This window comes from Hesperophylax consimilis, chromosome 15, assembly GCF_061612785.1.
Source record: "Hesperophylax consimilis isolate HC1 chromosome 15, BYU_Hcon_1.0, whole genome shotgun sequence".
Lineage (NCBI taxonomy): Eukaryota > Metazoa > Arthropoda > Insecta > Trichoptera > Limnephilidae > Hesperophylax > Hesperophylax consimilis.
In genome coordinates this window covers 35,184,151-35,199,079 of record NC_142850.1, presented here as the reverse complement: position 1 = coordinate 35,199,079, position 14,929 = coordinate 35,184,151, and the positions used below count along the sequence as shown (strand labels likewise).

The 14,929-nt window shown below is 35.9% G+C and overlaps 1 protein-coding gene across 1 annotated transcript in view; it reads right to left on the bottom strand.

The window, feature by feature from the left end:
- Window positions 1-9,897, bottom strand: part of LOC149417689 (eukaryotic translation initiation factor 2-alpha kinase-like) — a 41,459-nt gene extending 31,562 nt beyond the window's left edge. The window contains exons 1-3 of the mRNA XM_089640522.1: window positions 9,421-9,897; window positions 6,511-6,631; window positions 2,006-2,156 (exon numbers count right to left, since the gene is read on the bottom strand). Of these exons, the coding sequence (XP_089496648.1) occupies window positions 2,006-2,156; window positions 6,511-6,631; window positions 9,421-9,566 (418 nt within the window). The 5' untranslated portion in view covers window positions 9,567-9,897. The remainder of the gene's footprint in view (window positions 1-2,005; window positions 2,157-6,510; window positions 6,632-9,420) is intronic.
- Window positions 9,898-14,929: the final 5,032 nt, after the last annotated feature.

Below are 14,929 nucleotides of genomic sequence, written 5' to 3'. Positions count from 1 at the left end.
TAATATGTTCTATAGTTTCCGGAAAAGCCAAACATTTTCTACACAAATCATCAATTTGATTTGTATCTTTGATTATATGCTTTCTATAATTTTTAGTATTAATGACTCTATCCTGAATTGCAAGCATAAATCCTTCTATTTCTGCGCTCAACTCTCCAATACTCAACCATTTGTTTGACTTAATTTTGTCAACATACGTTTGGTTGAGATAATTGAAGTGTTTTGCGTGTAAAATTTTATTTGACCAGGAATCTAATAATTCCTGGTTGGGATTTATAAAAATGTTGGCATTCTCATCGTATAAATTTAAAGGTGTAATATTTCTATCTGCCTTGCAAATTATTTTGTGCATTTCTGAGCTATGAGCTTTCCTATGGAAAAAAGTTCTTAGCATTTCTACCTGATTATGTTTCAAAGAAGTTATTTTGACTATACCTCTACCTCCTAAATTTCTAGGTAAATTAACTCGTTCTATAGCTGAATTTGGATGATGGCAATTAAACTTTGTTAGCGTAGTTCTAATTAATCTTTCTAAGTTATCTAAATCTGTATTAGACCATTTAATTATGCCAAATGAGTACGTTAATAGAGGTATTGCCCAAGTATTTATTGCTTTTACTAAATTTTTTAATATTATAATTACCATATTATATTAATATTTTTTAGGTATTAATATTATATTGTCATTATTTTAGTTATTTATATTATATTGTAATTATTTTAATTATTAATATAATAATTTTTCACTTGTAGCAAACACTTTGTGGGTATACATAATTATAATAATTAAAATAAAATAACTTTGTTTAAATACCACTTTATTGTATATATTTATAACCAACCGGTTTCAGTTCAGCCCGAACCTTCATCAGGGTTAATAAAAACATATATGTTTTTATTAACCCTGATGAAGGTTCGGGCTGAACTGAAACCGGTTGGTTATAAATATATACAATAAAGTGGTATTTAAACAAAGTTATTTTATTTTAATTATTATATATTAATATAATATTTTAGTTATCAATATAATATTGTAATTATTTTAGTTATTAATATAATAGTGTCATTATTTTAGTTATTAATATAATATTGTTATTATTTTAGTTATGAATATAATATTAATAACTTATTAATATAATATTGTCATTATTATAATATATTACGTTCTTTAAAAGTACCTCTGTCCCGTCCTTTCTGTAAGAATTCACTTTCAAGTATTTTCCAATTTACATGATCTAACAAATTTCCTGAATCTATGATATGGCATAGAACTTAGTTGAGGCTATTAAATTCTAAAGTACCTTATTTAGTTATTACAAATTTATTTATTACCGTGTTTTACTTCGTACCTCCCCCACATGAAATAAAAAAATCCACAGAATGTATGCCTACGATCATAGAATAAAGAAGAAAACTAGAAGTGCCTTCCATACAAATGTGAATGGAAACAAATGTTTTTTTTAGCCCAATAGCCCAGAGCTCTGTTTCACTTACACTTATCATAGCTCTCAATCCAACTTACAAAAAATAACTTTAAAAAAAATTAACATACTAAAAAAAACATACAAGACCAAATTTATAATTTACACAAATAACCATGTACAAGGAGGAAATCCATAATTGGTTTTATTTTACTATATAATTCTTATGTACAAACTGATTAAATGTAAACTGTCGATTTCCCGAAAATAAATAAAACAATGTGACCTTGGAATGGGGTACCCCAGTAAGGTCACATTCTTTTCAAGAGTTATTAACAAAATAAAATTAACCTTTAAAAAACATGAATTTCGTAAAATTTTACAGTTTTGTATTTTTTTTTAGTTGGAAATTTAAGCCTCGATTGGGCAAACATTTGGATCACAAAACACGTCCACAAGGTATTTCTCGTGTTCTTCTTTATTCTATGCCTATAAGTTCAATTCAGATAATATCTACAGAAGCCCTGCAAAGCAAGGGAGGAATATAGCTAATCTGAAATAAAATGATATCAAAAGTATTTGACCTGCGATAATGAGGTCATCGGAGTATTTGTGTGAAGAAGAGAGAAGCTGGTCGGCGGTGAGCGGAAGCGGCTCCAGAGAGTCCCCACTGAACATGTACAGGGAGCCCCCCAGGGAGGGCACCAGCCGTACCCACTGGCCCCCATTGCTTAGCTGCAACGAAAATGACAACAATATATTAGCAAAAAATAATAAAAAGAAATGACGCATGGAATTATCGTGATTTATTTTTGGGGAACTGTGCTGTGTTGCTGTTCCTCCATCTTCAGCCAACATTTTGGACAGCATTACAGTTAGCAGTGTCCATCATCAGGGCAGATTAGATAGCAGGTAGATTGTGGTGAAGTGTATATACCTGTATGTTTATATTTTTTATTTATTTATCAATATAAAGTTTTTAAACACTAATTTTTCGACATCTGTCTCACTAGGGTACACCTGTGTCGAGACAGACGTATTCAGGAACTCAAAGATTACTTACAAAGGGGCTATTACAAAATTATTGAATCTATTATTTTATTTTCTATGTGAATTGTTGTTACTGTTTACGTGTAATTTGGTTTACATATGTTTGTGATAGTGGGACGCCCAATTCTTGTTTTCCATTTCTTTATTTCATGTTTGAATTTGGTCATTGACTCTGTTTTTCTAATAGTGGCTGGTATATTGTATAGTTTGCAAGCTTTGTATTTGAAATGTCTTTGCCCAAAGGTGGTTTTAGCAAAAGGAGTTTGGAGAAGTTTTTTGTTTTTGGCTCGGGTATTGTTTATCGTTTGAGTTGGTTTGTATAGTGTTTTGCTGTTTTGGTGTAAATTAATCAAGACAGATCTTGCAAAGAGCTGTTTTATGTCCATAGCGTTGATAGTATTGAAGATAGTATCAGTGTTGGTAGAAAGAGGAAGTTTGAGAATTATTTTTATGATTAATTTTTGTGCTTTAATAATGGGGTCGAGGGCACTAGAAGAAGTATTACCCCAAGCTAAAATTCCGTATTCTATGTGTGATTGGCATACATAGTGAGAAATACACTGATTTTAAAAGTTTGGGGTCAAGGAAATTACGTGTTTGTTTGAAAAAGTAAATAGATATACGAATTTTGTTTGAAATGTTATAGATATGTTGTTTCCAGTTTAGGTGTGTGTCAAAGGTTATTCCTAGATATTTGATATTGATTGCATATGAGTCGTGTAATTTCTATACCCGCTATATCAACTTTCATTGATTTGGAGAAAACCGCAAAAAACTGTCACATCTCTAGCGTACATAAGTAAATGCATTAAAATTTTTTTTATAATGAATTGGAGTAATAAAATTTCGAAAAGCATTTATTTTTCTATACAGGGTGTATCGGCACTAACCCGACAAACTTTAACCAGCTATTCCTTAGCACATTTGGAGTAAAAAATGTTATGGGCACTTTGCTGTCCGGTAGCATTTTTTTTTCAATTAAAAACAAATTTTTTTAAAATTTCCGCACTACATCACTGTCATTGGCATTGCGTTTCGTGTTAAACAGCTGTTATAAGCAAGTGTGTCAAAAAGCGTCTTCGCTCTTTCGCACACACTAAATAATAATAGTTAAAAATGAAACGAATGGTGCCGTGCTATTTCGTTGTGACTGTAAACGTGCGCCAATATAGGTACACACGTGCATTATTCAACGGAATTCGAATAAAATATTTGCCAGATGGGTTTTCAAACTTTATCAAAGGATAAAACAGTGGTGACATGTGGTGAAAATATGAATAATAAATTTTTTATTAAAAAAAAACGTTACCGGACAGCAAAGTGCACATAAGATTTTTTACTCCAAATATGCTAAGGAATAGCTGGTTAAAGTTTGTCGGGTACGTGCCGATACACCCTGTATATGTCTAGCAATAATTAAGTAATTTCGATAAATAAAATGGATATAGCGGATTTTGATACTCACTTTGTGATTTTGAAAGTCAACTGAGGCGACATGGCGGGTTTAGAAACTCACGCGTAGATCATTTTGACATACGAGCGTGGCGTCAGAGCGGCGGCCATATTGTATTTTGGCAAAATAACTGCTTGTGATTCGTTCAATCCGATATAGCGGGTTTTGATAGTGACTTTCTGTATGATATAGCGGATTTGGTTTCTCACTCGCAGTTTTAACATGGTTTTTGGTCATGATAAGGAGGGTTTTGAAACTCAATTTTAGGCTCCTCTTGTTGCTCGCAAAAATGTGAACAAGATGTCATACTCAGATCATTTTGTCAAAAAATCGGATATAGCGGGTATAGAAATTATAGGATTCATATTATATGCATGTAGAAGAGAAGCCGCGTTGCCTGCGTCAATCCTCTTAGAGCCGATATTCCAGTATAATAATTAGTTAAATTAATGTGGTTTACGGCATCGATTAAGATTTTAGGTGCCATTAGAGAAAGTGAGATAGTGAACGTAGCAAACCATAAGTACAAATACAGAAAGTTGTCTCATACAGCATTCCGTATTCGTCTTAGTCCAAGCGAGTAAGTATATTGTCATCGCAATAACATCTGTGATGTAAAATGAAGTACCTATTCGACGCAACTTTTAAGTACATAAACGCTACGCTGTTCTATATCTATTTCGTTCATAAACACATATTCTTTGAATGTCTATCTTTGTCATATATTAATAAATATTGAAATTAAGAATTTACTGGAAACTTAAGTGTGTTTGTTACTTGTCACACTTGTTAATTTTGTGACACAATTATGTGTCTATATTATATCTGTAATGTAAGTGGTTAAGCTCACAAAAATAGCTGTGCACTTTATAACCAGTTTATGATACAACTATAATGATAATCGATTATGTCGTAATGAGTAATTAATTAATATAAATACTAATAAAACTATTGATTTTGAGTATACACAGTAGGAAGGTGATAATGTAAGCATATTTCTCTATAAATTCTGTCAATGTTGATGATACACAATAAATACAGCAATATACTGAGATTAACATCTGTTGGATACAACTTTCTTGCATCAATGCCAATAGTTAATAGTTGTGACTATAAATAAATCAAAACTAGATGTGAATGGAGGTTTTAATATCCAAGGACATGTAATGAACCAGGAAACTGTTACCAAAAGAATCTGCATACATACAAATAGATCCCACACAATTTACTTTCAGCCATAAGTAACCGATTGCCAATTTGTTTTTTCCATTTCAGTTATTTTATCGTTTTCAGAAAGCCATAAATTTGAAATGAGTCATATATATTTCATGCATAACAGAAGCATGTTTTATGGGTACGGTTTAGCTCAGTGATGAGTGATGATTCACTAATGATTGGAATGTTTGAACCCCAGTTACATTTAACTGCAACAGCCTGGGTGTTAAAAAATTCAATCAAACGCAGGCCGAGAAAAATTCAAAATGGCAAATGGGGTATACAGGGTGAATCGGCACGTACCCGACAAATTTTAACCAGCTATTCCTTAGCACATTTGTAGTAAAAAATGTGTTGGGCACTTTGCTGTCCGGTAACTTATTTTTTAATAAATAATTTATTATTCATATTTTCACCACTGTTTTATCTTTGAGTTTCGTTGAATAATGTACGTACGTACTTACATTGGCGAGCTTTTACAATCACAATAAAATGGCATGGCACCATTTGTCTCATTTTTAACTATTATTATTTAGTGTGTATGAAAGAGCGAAGACGCTTTTTGACACACTTGCTAATAACAGCTGTTGAACACGAGAAACAATGCCAATGACAGTGACGGAGTGTGGATATATATATATATTTTTTTTTTATTGAAAAAAAATGTTACCAGACAGCAAAGTGCCCATAACATTTTTTACTCCGAATGTGCAAAGGAAAAGCTGGTTAAAGTTTGTCGGGTACATTCCGATACACCCTGTATAACCCAATATAAATATTCTATTGACCCTCGTTTAGCCCATTAAACTGCGACAATCCATTAGAATTTTAAAAAAAAATGGTATTCTTTCCTAATTTTTTTTATAGTTTAATGGAAATTTCAAAGCTTCATAGCTTGCAATGGAAACGAAATTGCTGAAAGTAGTAACCTTAAAGTTATTATTTCAATTCCACATTGTACATTTATTAGTATTTTTAAGTTTTAAGCAGCTGTCTGACGTTGGAATGTCAATTCATGCGCAGATGTGCTAGTGTTGCCGGCGTACGTTGATCTGCATTATCAATATCGATAGTACCACCGTTCTAGGGAAATCGTTATAAAATCATTGGTAGTTACGCCTATCGATCCGATATTTTAAAGTTAATGATTTCACTATGCTACACCCCGCAAAACAGGCTACACCTAGTGAGGAAAATTAAATTATGTAGCGAATATCTTAACTGAAACTGAAATTGACCTCAAAATTTCAGACAGGAGATCCTATGAGAATTTCACATCGCTTGAGTTCAGCATTCAAGTGTGTTTGCCGAAACAAACAAATGAGTTTTCTGGATAAGATAATTATAAATGTTTATAAAAAAGAAATGAACCTCAAGTCTGTGAATGCTGGAGGACAGCAGCGGGCTTCCAGCCTGAAGGTGCCACTTCTCAGATCCATCGCGGGCATCTAGAGCCGTCACCTGCCCGTCCAGTGTGCTGATAAAAAGTAGGCTGCAACAAAGCAAAAAACAAATATATATCATTGTTAAAAATAATAATAATTTTTCTAAGAAAAAATCTTCATTAAGCTTTAGACTTTGAGATGTCATTATTTATTTATTAAAAATACAAATAACTTTGTTTACATCACTTTTATATATCTAATAAACATATTTACATCACATGTATGTGTAATAAAAGTGATGTAAACAAAGTTATTTGTATTTTTAATAAATAAATAATAATAATCATTAGATAACTTGCATAGTGCCATTTTTGTGAAAAAACACCTCAAGGGCACTGTAAATATTCTTGTTTGATATTAAATACAAGGTTCTCTCTCCTTGGGGAGTCGTGGACCTCACTAAAGGTTCTGGTAAACGAGCAAGATAAATTGCCTATCATCTTGCCCATCAATATTGTCTTGTCCTGTCAAGATTGTTTTGATAGCGAGTAGATGAACAGAGAGGCACATATTATGTAGCGAGAGGGAAATAGATTTAGCCCGGCAATATTGTCGTAAGCGAACTCACTGTCAAGACAGGACAATACATCGACAAGAATAGGCTATCGACAAGGTGAAACAATCTACATTTGACAATAGACAATCTGCATTTGACATTTGTCACATGAGAACAAATCGTTTCTACGACTCCATGTTCAACAGCTCGGCTGTGGAACTATATGCCGGCCTCTGCGTTTCCTCCCTCCTACAACATGGGTCTTTTCAAGACGTGAACATGGGTCTTTTCAAGACCCATGTTCACTCCTATCCCTCTTCAAATAGACGCTCCACACACCATCCCCAAAGATGAGATAAGCCCTGAGGGAAACTATTTTCCTCAGGGCCTCCTGTGTGGAGTTAGTATAAGTAAAATTTTAAAAACTTGCACAATCTTGACTGACAATACAGAAATATCTTGACAACAAGAAATTCTTGTAAAAGGTAGCTCCTTTTCGTACGTATTGCACAAATTGGGCCTCGAGGATTCTTGAATTGTGCGAATGTGAGCAAATTCAAATAACAAAACACTTCATAGAAAAAAGTTCCCTTCATCAGTCCTCTGGGGCACATATGTGCTGAACCAAGTGACTTCCGATGCCGTTGACTGAATGAATAACCTCTGCATCCCACTCTAACCTCCATCAACTCCACCATACAAAGAAGAAAAACTGTTAAATACATATTACTACACCAACATAGCAGAATACACAATTTTCATAAACCTTGTATGATATATGATTGGATTCACGCAGCACGCATTCCCATACGCAGTTCAAACATGGGTAAATCATGGAACGAAGTAATATGCATTCAAAAACCTTGACGATTCTATTTTATTTAATTCACATTATACTTTATTAAAGGTACACAACAAAAAGAAGATTGCATTTAAAAAATTACAAGGAAGTAACAAATAATAAATACCCACTGTCCAATAACAGTGCACAAAAATATGTAAATATAAAATAATAAGTATATAAAACAACAACAACAAAATACAAATAAAAAAAAACAACAGACAATAAAGTTAGAGTCAAGTGAAGTTATGTTAAAACAAGAGAACAATTAAAAAATTTAATAAACAAAGTATAAAAATGATTAGAATTTAGATATTCGATCTGCCACTCAAGGTGCATCAACAATCGATAGTCTGTGCTGATAATCTTTGCCCTTTGTAGGCGATGATTAATTTGCATGCTGAAAAATAGCTACAGATTTCTCTCTATCTCTTTCATACTTATTCTCATATTTCTATACTGTCAATGCAATTAGAATTACCCAATATGTGCAGGATTAGTAATTGATAATGTGTTGCGCAGTTATCTTATTTAGCCTGTAACATTGCGGGTGCTTTTTGTTGTATTCAACTATTATATAAACGAAAATCAATTATTATCATCTGACGCATGCTTCAATTCGCATGACTCATCTTACTGAAACTTTTAGCGGAACAAGTTCAAATGTAAAAATGCGACACCTGAACAAACAAATGTTATAGATAGAGAGAGCAACATATTATGTGCAAAAAAAAGTTCAGGATTTCACAAGATATCCATAACTAACCTAACCTAACAGCCGCACTTTTATTAGGCATGCATTATGGAAATAACACTTCTTTTCAACTTAATTACTACAAGAAAGAACGATTTATGCCGGGATAAATGGAAAATTAAGCATTGTAATTACATTTTTATTATAAAACAATCCCCTTGCTCCCATTTCGAACTTTTTTGTGATCTGTTTTGTGAGTCACACTTGCGAGAGTTTGATTTCAATCTAAATATGCATAAATTACTTAATAAACCCAAACTAAGAACCTAATAACCTTTTGTATGCATCTAAGTAGTTGTTTCTTGTAGTAATTCTTGAAAAAAATTGTAATTTCCTTAATCTTTTATATTCAGATAATGTGTGTAAGCTATCCTAAAAGATTACTGCAGATAAAAGTTCTTCAGCAACCGGGCACTTTACACATCAACAGGGTGAGAAGTGAAAGAAATGTGCAAATTAAAATGTAGGTACCTAATTTGAATAAGTAATTATAGTTTTTAAAGATGATATTAATACCTTAGAGCTAGAGGAAGTTATATTAAAGCAAAACAAAACTGCCCCAGTGAAACAATGTGTTTACGCAATATCAAAACAATCCAAATTAGTTCCATAAAATTATATGTCTAGCAGGCGAATCAGGTAATCCAACCTTATCAGTTGTCACAAAATACATTCCAAGCAAAATATACAATTTATCTGGCGAAGAGGAATATTCCAGAAAATCATGTAAAACCATTGAACTTACTTTTTGCTGGGCGCCGAGTCCTCGACGGCGGTTCCACATATTGGTAATTTCTCTACTTCGCCATCAGAAGCGGAGCCTACCACCACCGAACTCAGAATCAACGATGTCAATAAAGTTTTAAGACGACTAGCTCCAAACAACCCCATTGTCGCGTGAACTTAAATGAATATGTTTATGCATAACAAAATAAAGAACCATCTAGTCGGCAGCTACGGTTGAAATATCGCGATATAAATAAATAATTAAACTTTGAAAGAAACACCTGTGAACGAACTGTCCGTGTTGTTTTCGGTCGCTGGTTTTAACTTGTCCAACTTGTCAAATCACATTCGAACACGCCACTCCGCTCTGAAAGTCATACGATTGGCGCTTGGAATAGACTTTCCTATCATATTATTTCTACCTGTTTGGTCTGACGTCTGACAGCAGATTTCTTCAACGCTAACTTCACGCTGAAATCTGACGTGTATTGCGCGAAATGAAGTGTTCCACTCACAGAATTATTTAAAATAAAAAAAATGAATTAGGTTTTCTCTTTTTTTCACTATTATTTTGATAATATTAGAAAAACTATATCTGGTTGTGCTTCTGTCCGTAACTCCGGTTCAATGAACTATGAAACTATAAATCTAATATGTGAATCGTCATTTAAAGATGGATAAAACACCATGACATTAAGACACACCGGTGAGTGGTTTATTTATGACACACGGTTTGGTAGGTACGACTGAATCTAAAGCCGAGAATACACATGCCTGTAGCTGGCACACTTGCATGCCAGCTCCTTGCACATGCCAGCTACTATCATGTGTATACGCTAACTTGCATGCCTGTACCTGCCTTGCCAGTAGATTGCACAACATTTGATTTACTGGCATGCAAGTTGAGGGAGGGGCTCGAGGGGGGCTATGAAACCGGCATGTGTGAACGTCGTGACAAGTACGGGCATGCCAGTAGCTGACCTGTTGTTCGCCGCGGCCTTTTCTCTCATTAAATTAGCCACACATTGTACTGCCAATTGCAATACGATGATATTTAATTCACTTCGAATGTTTTCCATTGCCAAAAAGCTTGAGACTACTCAGTCTCAGAGTGATTTGAGACACGTACTGTCTAGTGACTGGCATGTGTATACGTCTTGCAAATACAGGCATGCAAGGACGCAACTGGCATGCAAGTTTAACTTGCATGTGTATTCTCATTGCGCCAGTAGCTTGCACATGCCAGTAGCTTGCATGCAAGCTACTGGTCCATTTTACAGGCATGTGTATCGCCGCCTTAATGTTCAGACATCACAACCAATCACAACCAGTCCAAACCAGTCTACGAGAATAATATAATTATGGTCTAAAAGATAAGTAGGTCCACTTCAGTGGCCACATTCATGAGTGGTTTATTTATGCCGCATTCCTACAGAAATTTCATCAAAAAATCTACCGAAATTTGTGAAAGCAACCATTTTTTTAACAACTACAGAAATCTTGATAATCTACCGAATTCAGTTAAAAACCAGTTTAAGAACCGAAGTTTTTGAATTTTTGTATCTTTGAAAGTGTCGCCCGTACTTTGAACGTCAATGTTTGCTCTATCTATATACCTCAAAGTGTTTATATGATTTTATTGTTAGGTAAGTTTTTAGATTCTCACGGCCAAAAGCATTTTTGTTGTTTGTTTTTGGGGTGTTATGCCGTGTTGCGCTAACTCCTTCTTTAGCCGACGTTTCGGACAGCGTTACAGTGTCCATCATCAGGGCAGATCCGTTAGATCCGAAGATGTGTAAATTTTGGTTGTCGAGTTTGTGCTTATTTATTTGTGGCCTGGGCCCGTCCAAGTGCGAAATGCCCACGGAAGTGGTGACATCTTGTGGCGAATTCTGAAAGCACAGTATTTATGTTAGCCTGGGGCCCGTCCAAGTGCGAAATGCCAACGGAAGTGGCGCCATATTGTGGCGAATTCTAGAATAAGAAAACCGATTGACAGCGGTTAGAGTAGATGTACCCAGTATCAAGGTATAAATGCAATGGTTTTATATTGTATTATTATATGGTATTGGAGTATACTTAGACATGTTATTTGCGTTTAGCTTTGGTGTAGCCGTCAATTACCGGATACCAAGAGCTGTTGAGCTTAGCTCCGTCGTCTCTATTGATATTAAATGGATTTTTGTAGATTTCAATTGCCTCCATAATCAGGCGTGATCTATAAGTTTTGGGTCTTCCCAGGACCTCGGGAGCAAATCCAAAGTAATGGCCGGTTTCAATTAAGTGTTCGGCGATTGCCGATTTATCAGGGTGGCCAAGTTTACAAGCACGAAAATGTTCTGCTATCCTTTTGGAAATCGTCCGCTCTGTCTGGCCTATATAAACCTTGTCACAACCAGAGCAGCTGAGTTTGTACACTCCATCTGCTTCCAGAGGAAACTTAGTCTTTGCAGACCTCAGTAGGTCTTGGATTTTGGTGGTGGTTCCGAAGACAGTTTTGATGTTTTCTTTTCTCAAAAGCCTGGCAATTCTGTCTGTCACATTGTGAACGAAAGGCAGGAAAGCACAGCCTTTTGAGTCTTGTTCAACTCTGTCTTCGTTTGTTGTAGATTTGGCTCTTAAAATTTGCCTTGTCTGACTTGCCGGGTAACCGTTGCGCTCCAGTGCATCGGTCAGTTTTATAAGTTCTGCTCCAAGTTTTGTTTCTTCACATATTCTGGTCGCTCGGGTCACCAACGTATGGATAAGTCCTCTCTTCTGCGCTGGGTGGTGGTGCGAATCAGCGTGTAAGTATCGATTCGTATGAGTTGGTTTCCTATATACGGTATGTCCTAGGCTACCATCGTGTTTTCGCATCACCTCCACATCTAGAAAAGGCAGGATTTTATCTTGGTTTTCCAGCTCCATTGTGAACTTTATTTTGCTGTGGAGAGAATTAAGATGGTCCAGGAATTCGTTAAGTTTCTCCGTTCCATGAGGCCAAATGGCGAAGACATCGTCAACGTAGCGCCACCATTCTTTAGGGACAGCTGAAGCTGTATCAAGTGCCGCTTCCTCAAACTTCTCCATAAAGAAGTTGGCTATTACTGGCGATAACGTCAGGTAAGTTTTTAAAGACAAGGGAACTAGTCAAAGCATCTAGCATCAGAAAAGAGGATTGGTCTAAGCTTTTTGTAAAGGCCTCTAGAACTCCTGCCCTGTACGGTCTCCCAAAAATACACAAAAAGGGAATCCCAGTGAGACCGATTGTCAGCGCTATTGGTGCACCTACATACAAACTGTCCCAACACCTCTCGAGACTACTGCAGATGCAAACTGGAAAAACCGAATCGTGGATTAAGGATTCAACAGATCTGATCAGTAAGCTTAAGCAGGTTAAGACTGAGGAAGGAGATATTTTGGTCAGCTTTGACGTCGTGTCTCTTTTCACAAATGTGCCTCTAGAAGACTCAATGACAATGCTCAGTGAGATATATGAGGAAGACATCTGCAAACTTTTTGAACACTGCCTCAAAACGGGATACTTTGCGTTTCAGGGTGAACTTTTTGAGCAAGTGGAGGGAGTTGCAATGGGCAGTTCGTTATCGTCAGTAATAGCCAACTTCTTTATGGAGAAGTTTGAGGAAGCGGCACTTTATACAGCTTCAGCTGTCCCTAAAGTATGGTGGCGCTACGTTGACGATGTCTTCGCCATTTGGCCTCATGGAACGGAGAAACTTAACGAATTCCTGGACCATCTTAATTCTCTCCACAGCAAAATTAAGTTCACAATGGAGCTGGAAAACCAAGATAAAATCCTGCCTTTTCTAGATGTGGAGGTGATGCGAAAACACGATGGTAGCCTAGGACATACCGTATATAGGAAACCAACTCATACGAATCGATACTTACACGCTGATTCGCACCACCACCCAGCGCAGAAGAGAGGACTTATCCATACGTTGGTGACCCGAGCGACCAGAATATGAGAAGAAACAAAACTTGGAGCAGAACTTATAAAACTGACCGATGCACTGGAGCGCAACGGTTACCCGGCAAGTCAGACAAAGCAAATTTTAAGAGCCAAATCTACAACAAACGAAGACAGAGTTGAACAAGACTCAAAAGTCTGTGCTTTCCTGCCTTTCGTTCACAATGTGACAGACAGAATTGCCAGGCTTTTGAGAAAAGAAAACATCAAAACTGTCTTCGGAACCACCACCAAAATCCAAGACCTACTGAGGTCTGCAAAGACTAAGTTTCCTCTGGAAGCAGATGGAGTGTACAAACTCAGCTGCTCTGGTTGTGACAAGGTTTATATAGGCCAGACAGAGCGGACGATTTCCAAAAGGATAGCAGAACATTTTCGTGCTTGTAAACTTGGCCACCCTGATAAATCGGCAATCGCTGAACACTTAATTGAAACCGGCCATTACTTTGGATTTGCTCCCGAGGTCCTGGGAAGACCCAAAACTTATAGATCACGCCTGATTATGGAGGCAATTGAAATCTACAAAAATCCATTTAATATCAATAGAGACGACGGAGCTAAGCTCAACAGCTCTTGGTATCCGGTAATTGACGGCTACACCAAAGCTAAACGCAAATAACATGTCTAAGTATACTCCAATACCATATAATAATACAATATAAAACCATTGCATTTATACCTTGATACTGGGTACATCTACTCTAACCGCTGTCAATCGGTTTTCTAATTCTAGAATTCGCCACAATATGGCGCCACTTCCGTTGGCATTTCGCACTTGGACGGGCCCCAGGCTAACATAAATACTGTGCTTTCAGAATTCGCCACAAGATGTCGCCACTTCCGTGGGCATTTCGCACTTGGACGGGCCCAGGCCACAAATAAATAAGCACAAACTCGACAACCAAAATTTACACATCTTCGGATCTACCGGATCTGCCCTGATGATGGACACTGCAACGCTGTCCGAAACGTCGGCTAAAGAAGGAGTTAGCGCAACACGGCATAACACCCCAAAAACAAACAACAAAAGAGATTTTATTGTTGTTGATTATAATAATTATTACATAATAATGGGTACCGCACGTTTATATACATACTTCAAGGTACCACAAAGGAAAAATTCAAGAAACTCTCACGAAAATTTAGTATAAAATATGCAGTTTAAAAAACCATAAAGTACAATCAAACTTGCAAAGTACAACAAAGGTTAAATTTGTAGCAAACATTTATTTGACCACCTAAATTAAACTTTAAAGCTACTTGCATCAAAGTGATCCCGGTACAAAAATCAGTTGACCTAAGTGATAAAGAAGCATATTTGATCCAAAAACTTGGACTGGAGTTCCTTATTATAAAACTCATAATTTGATTGAAGTTCTACTTGGCAACCATTAATATGAGTAATTTCTTTGTAAAGTTTTGATGATATTGTCAAAGAGTACCTATAATTAAATATTCTTGAAGTAGGATGTTATGTCGTTAATAATGAGTAGCAATAGTATGGGACCTACATGGCTGCCTTGCGGTACGCCGCCAGAGGCGTAAAATTATTTTTGAA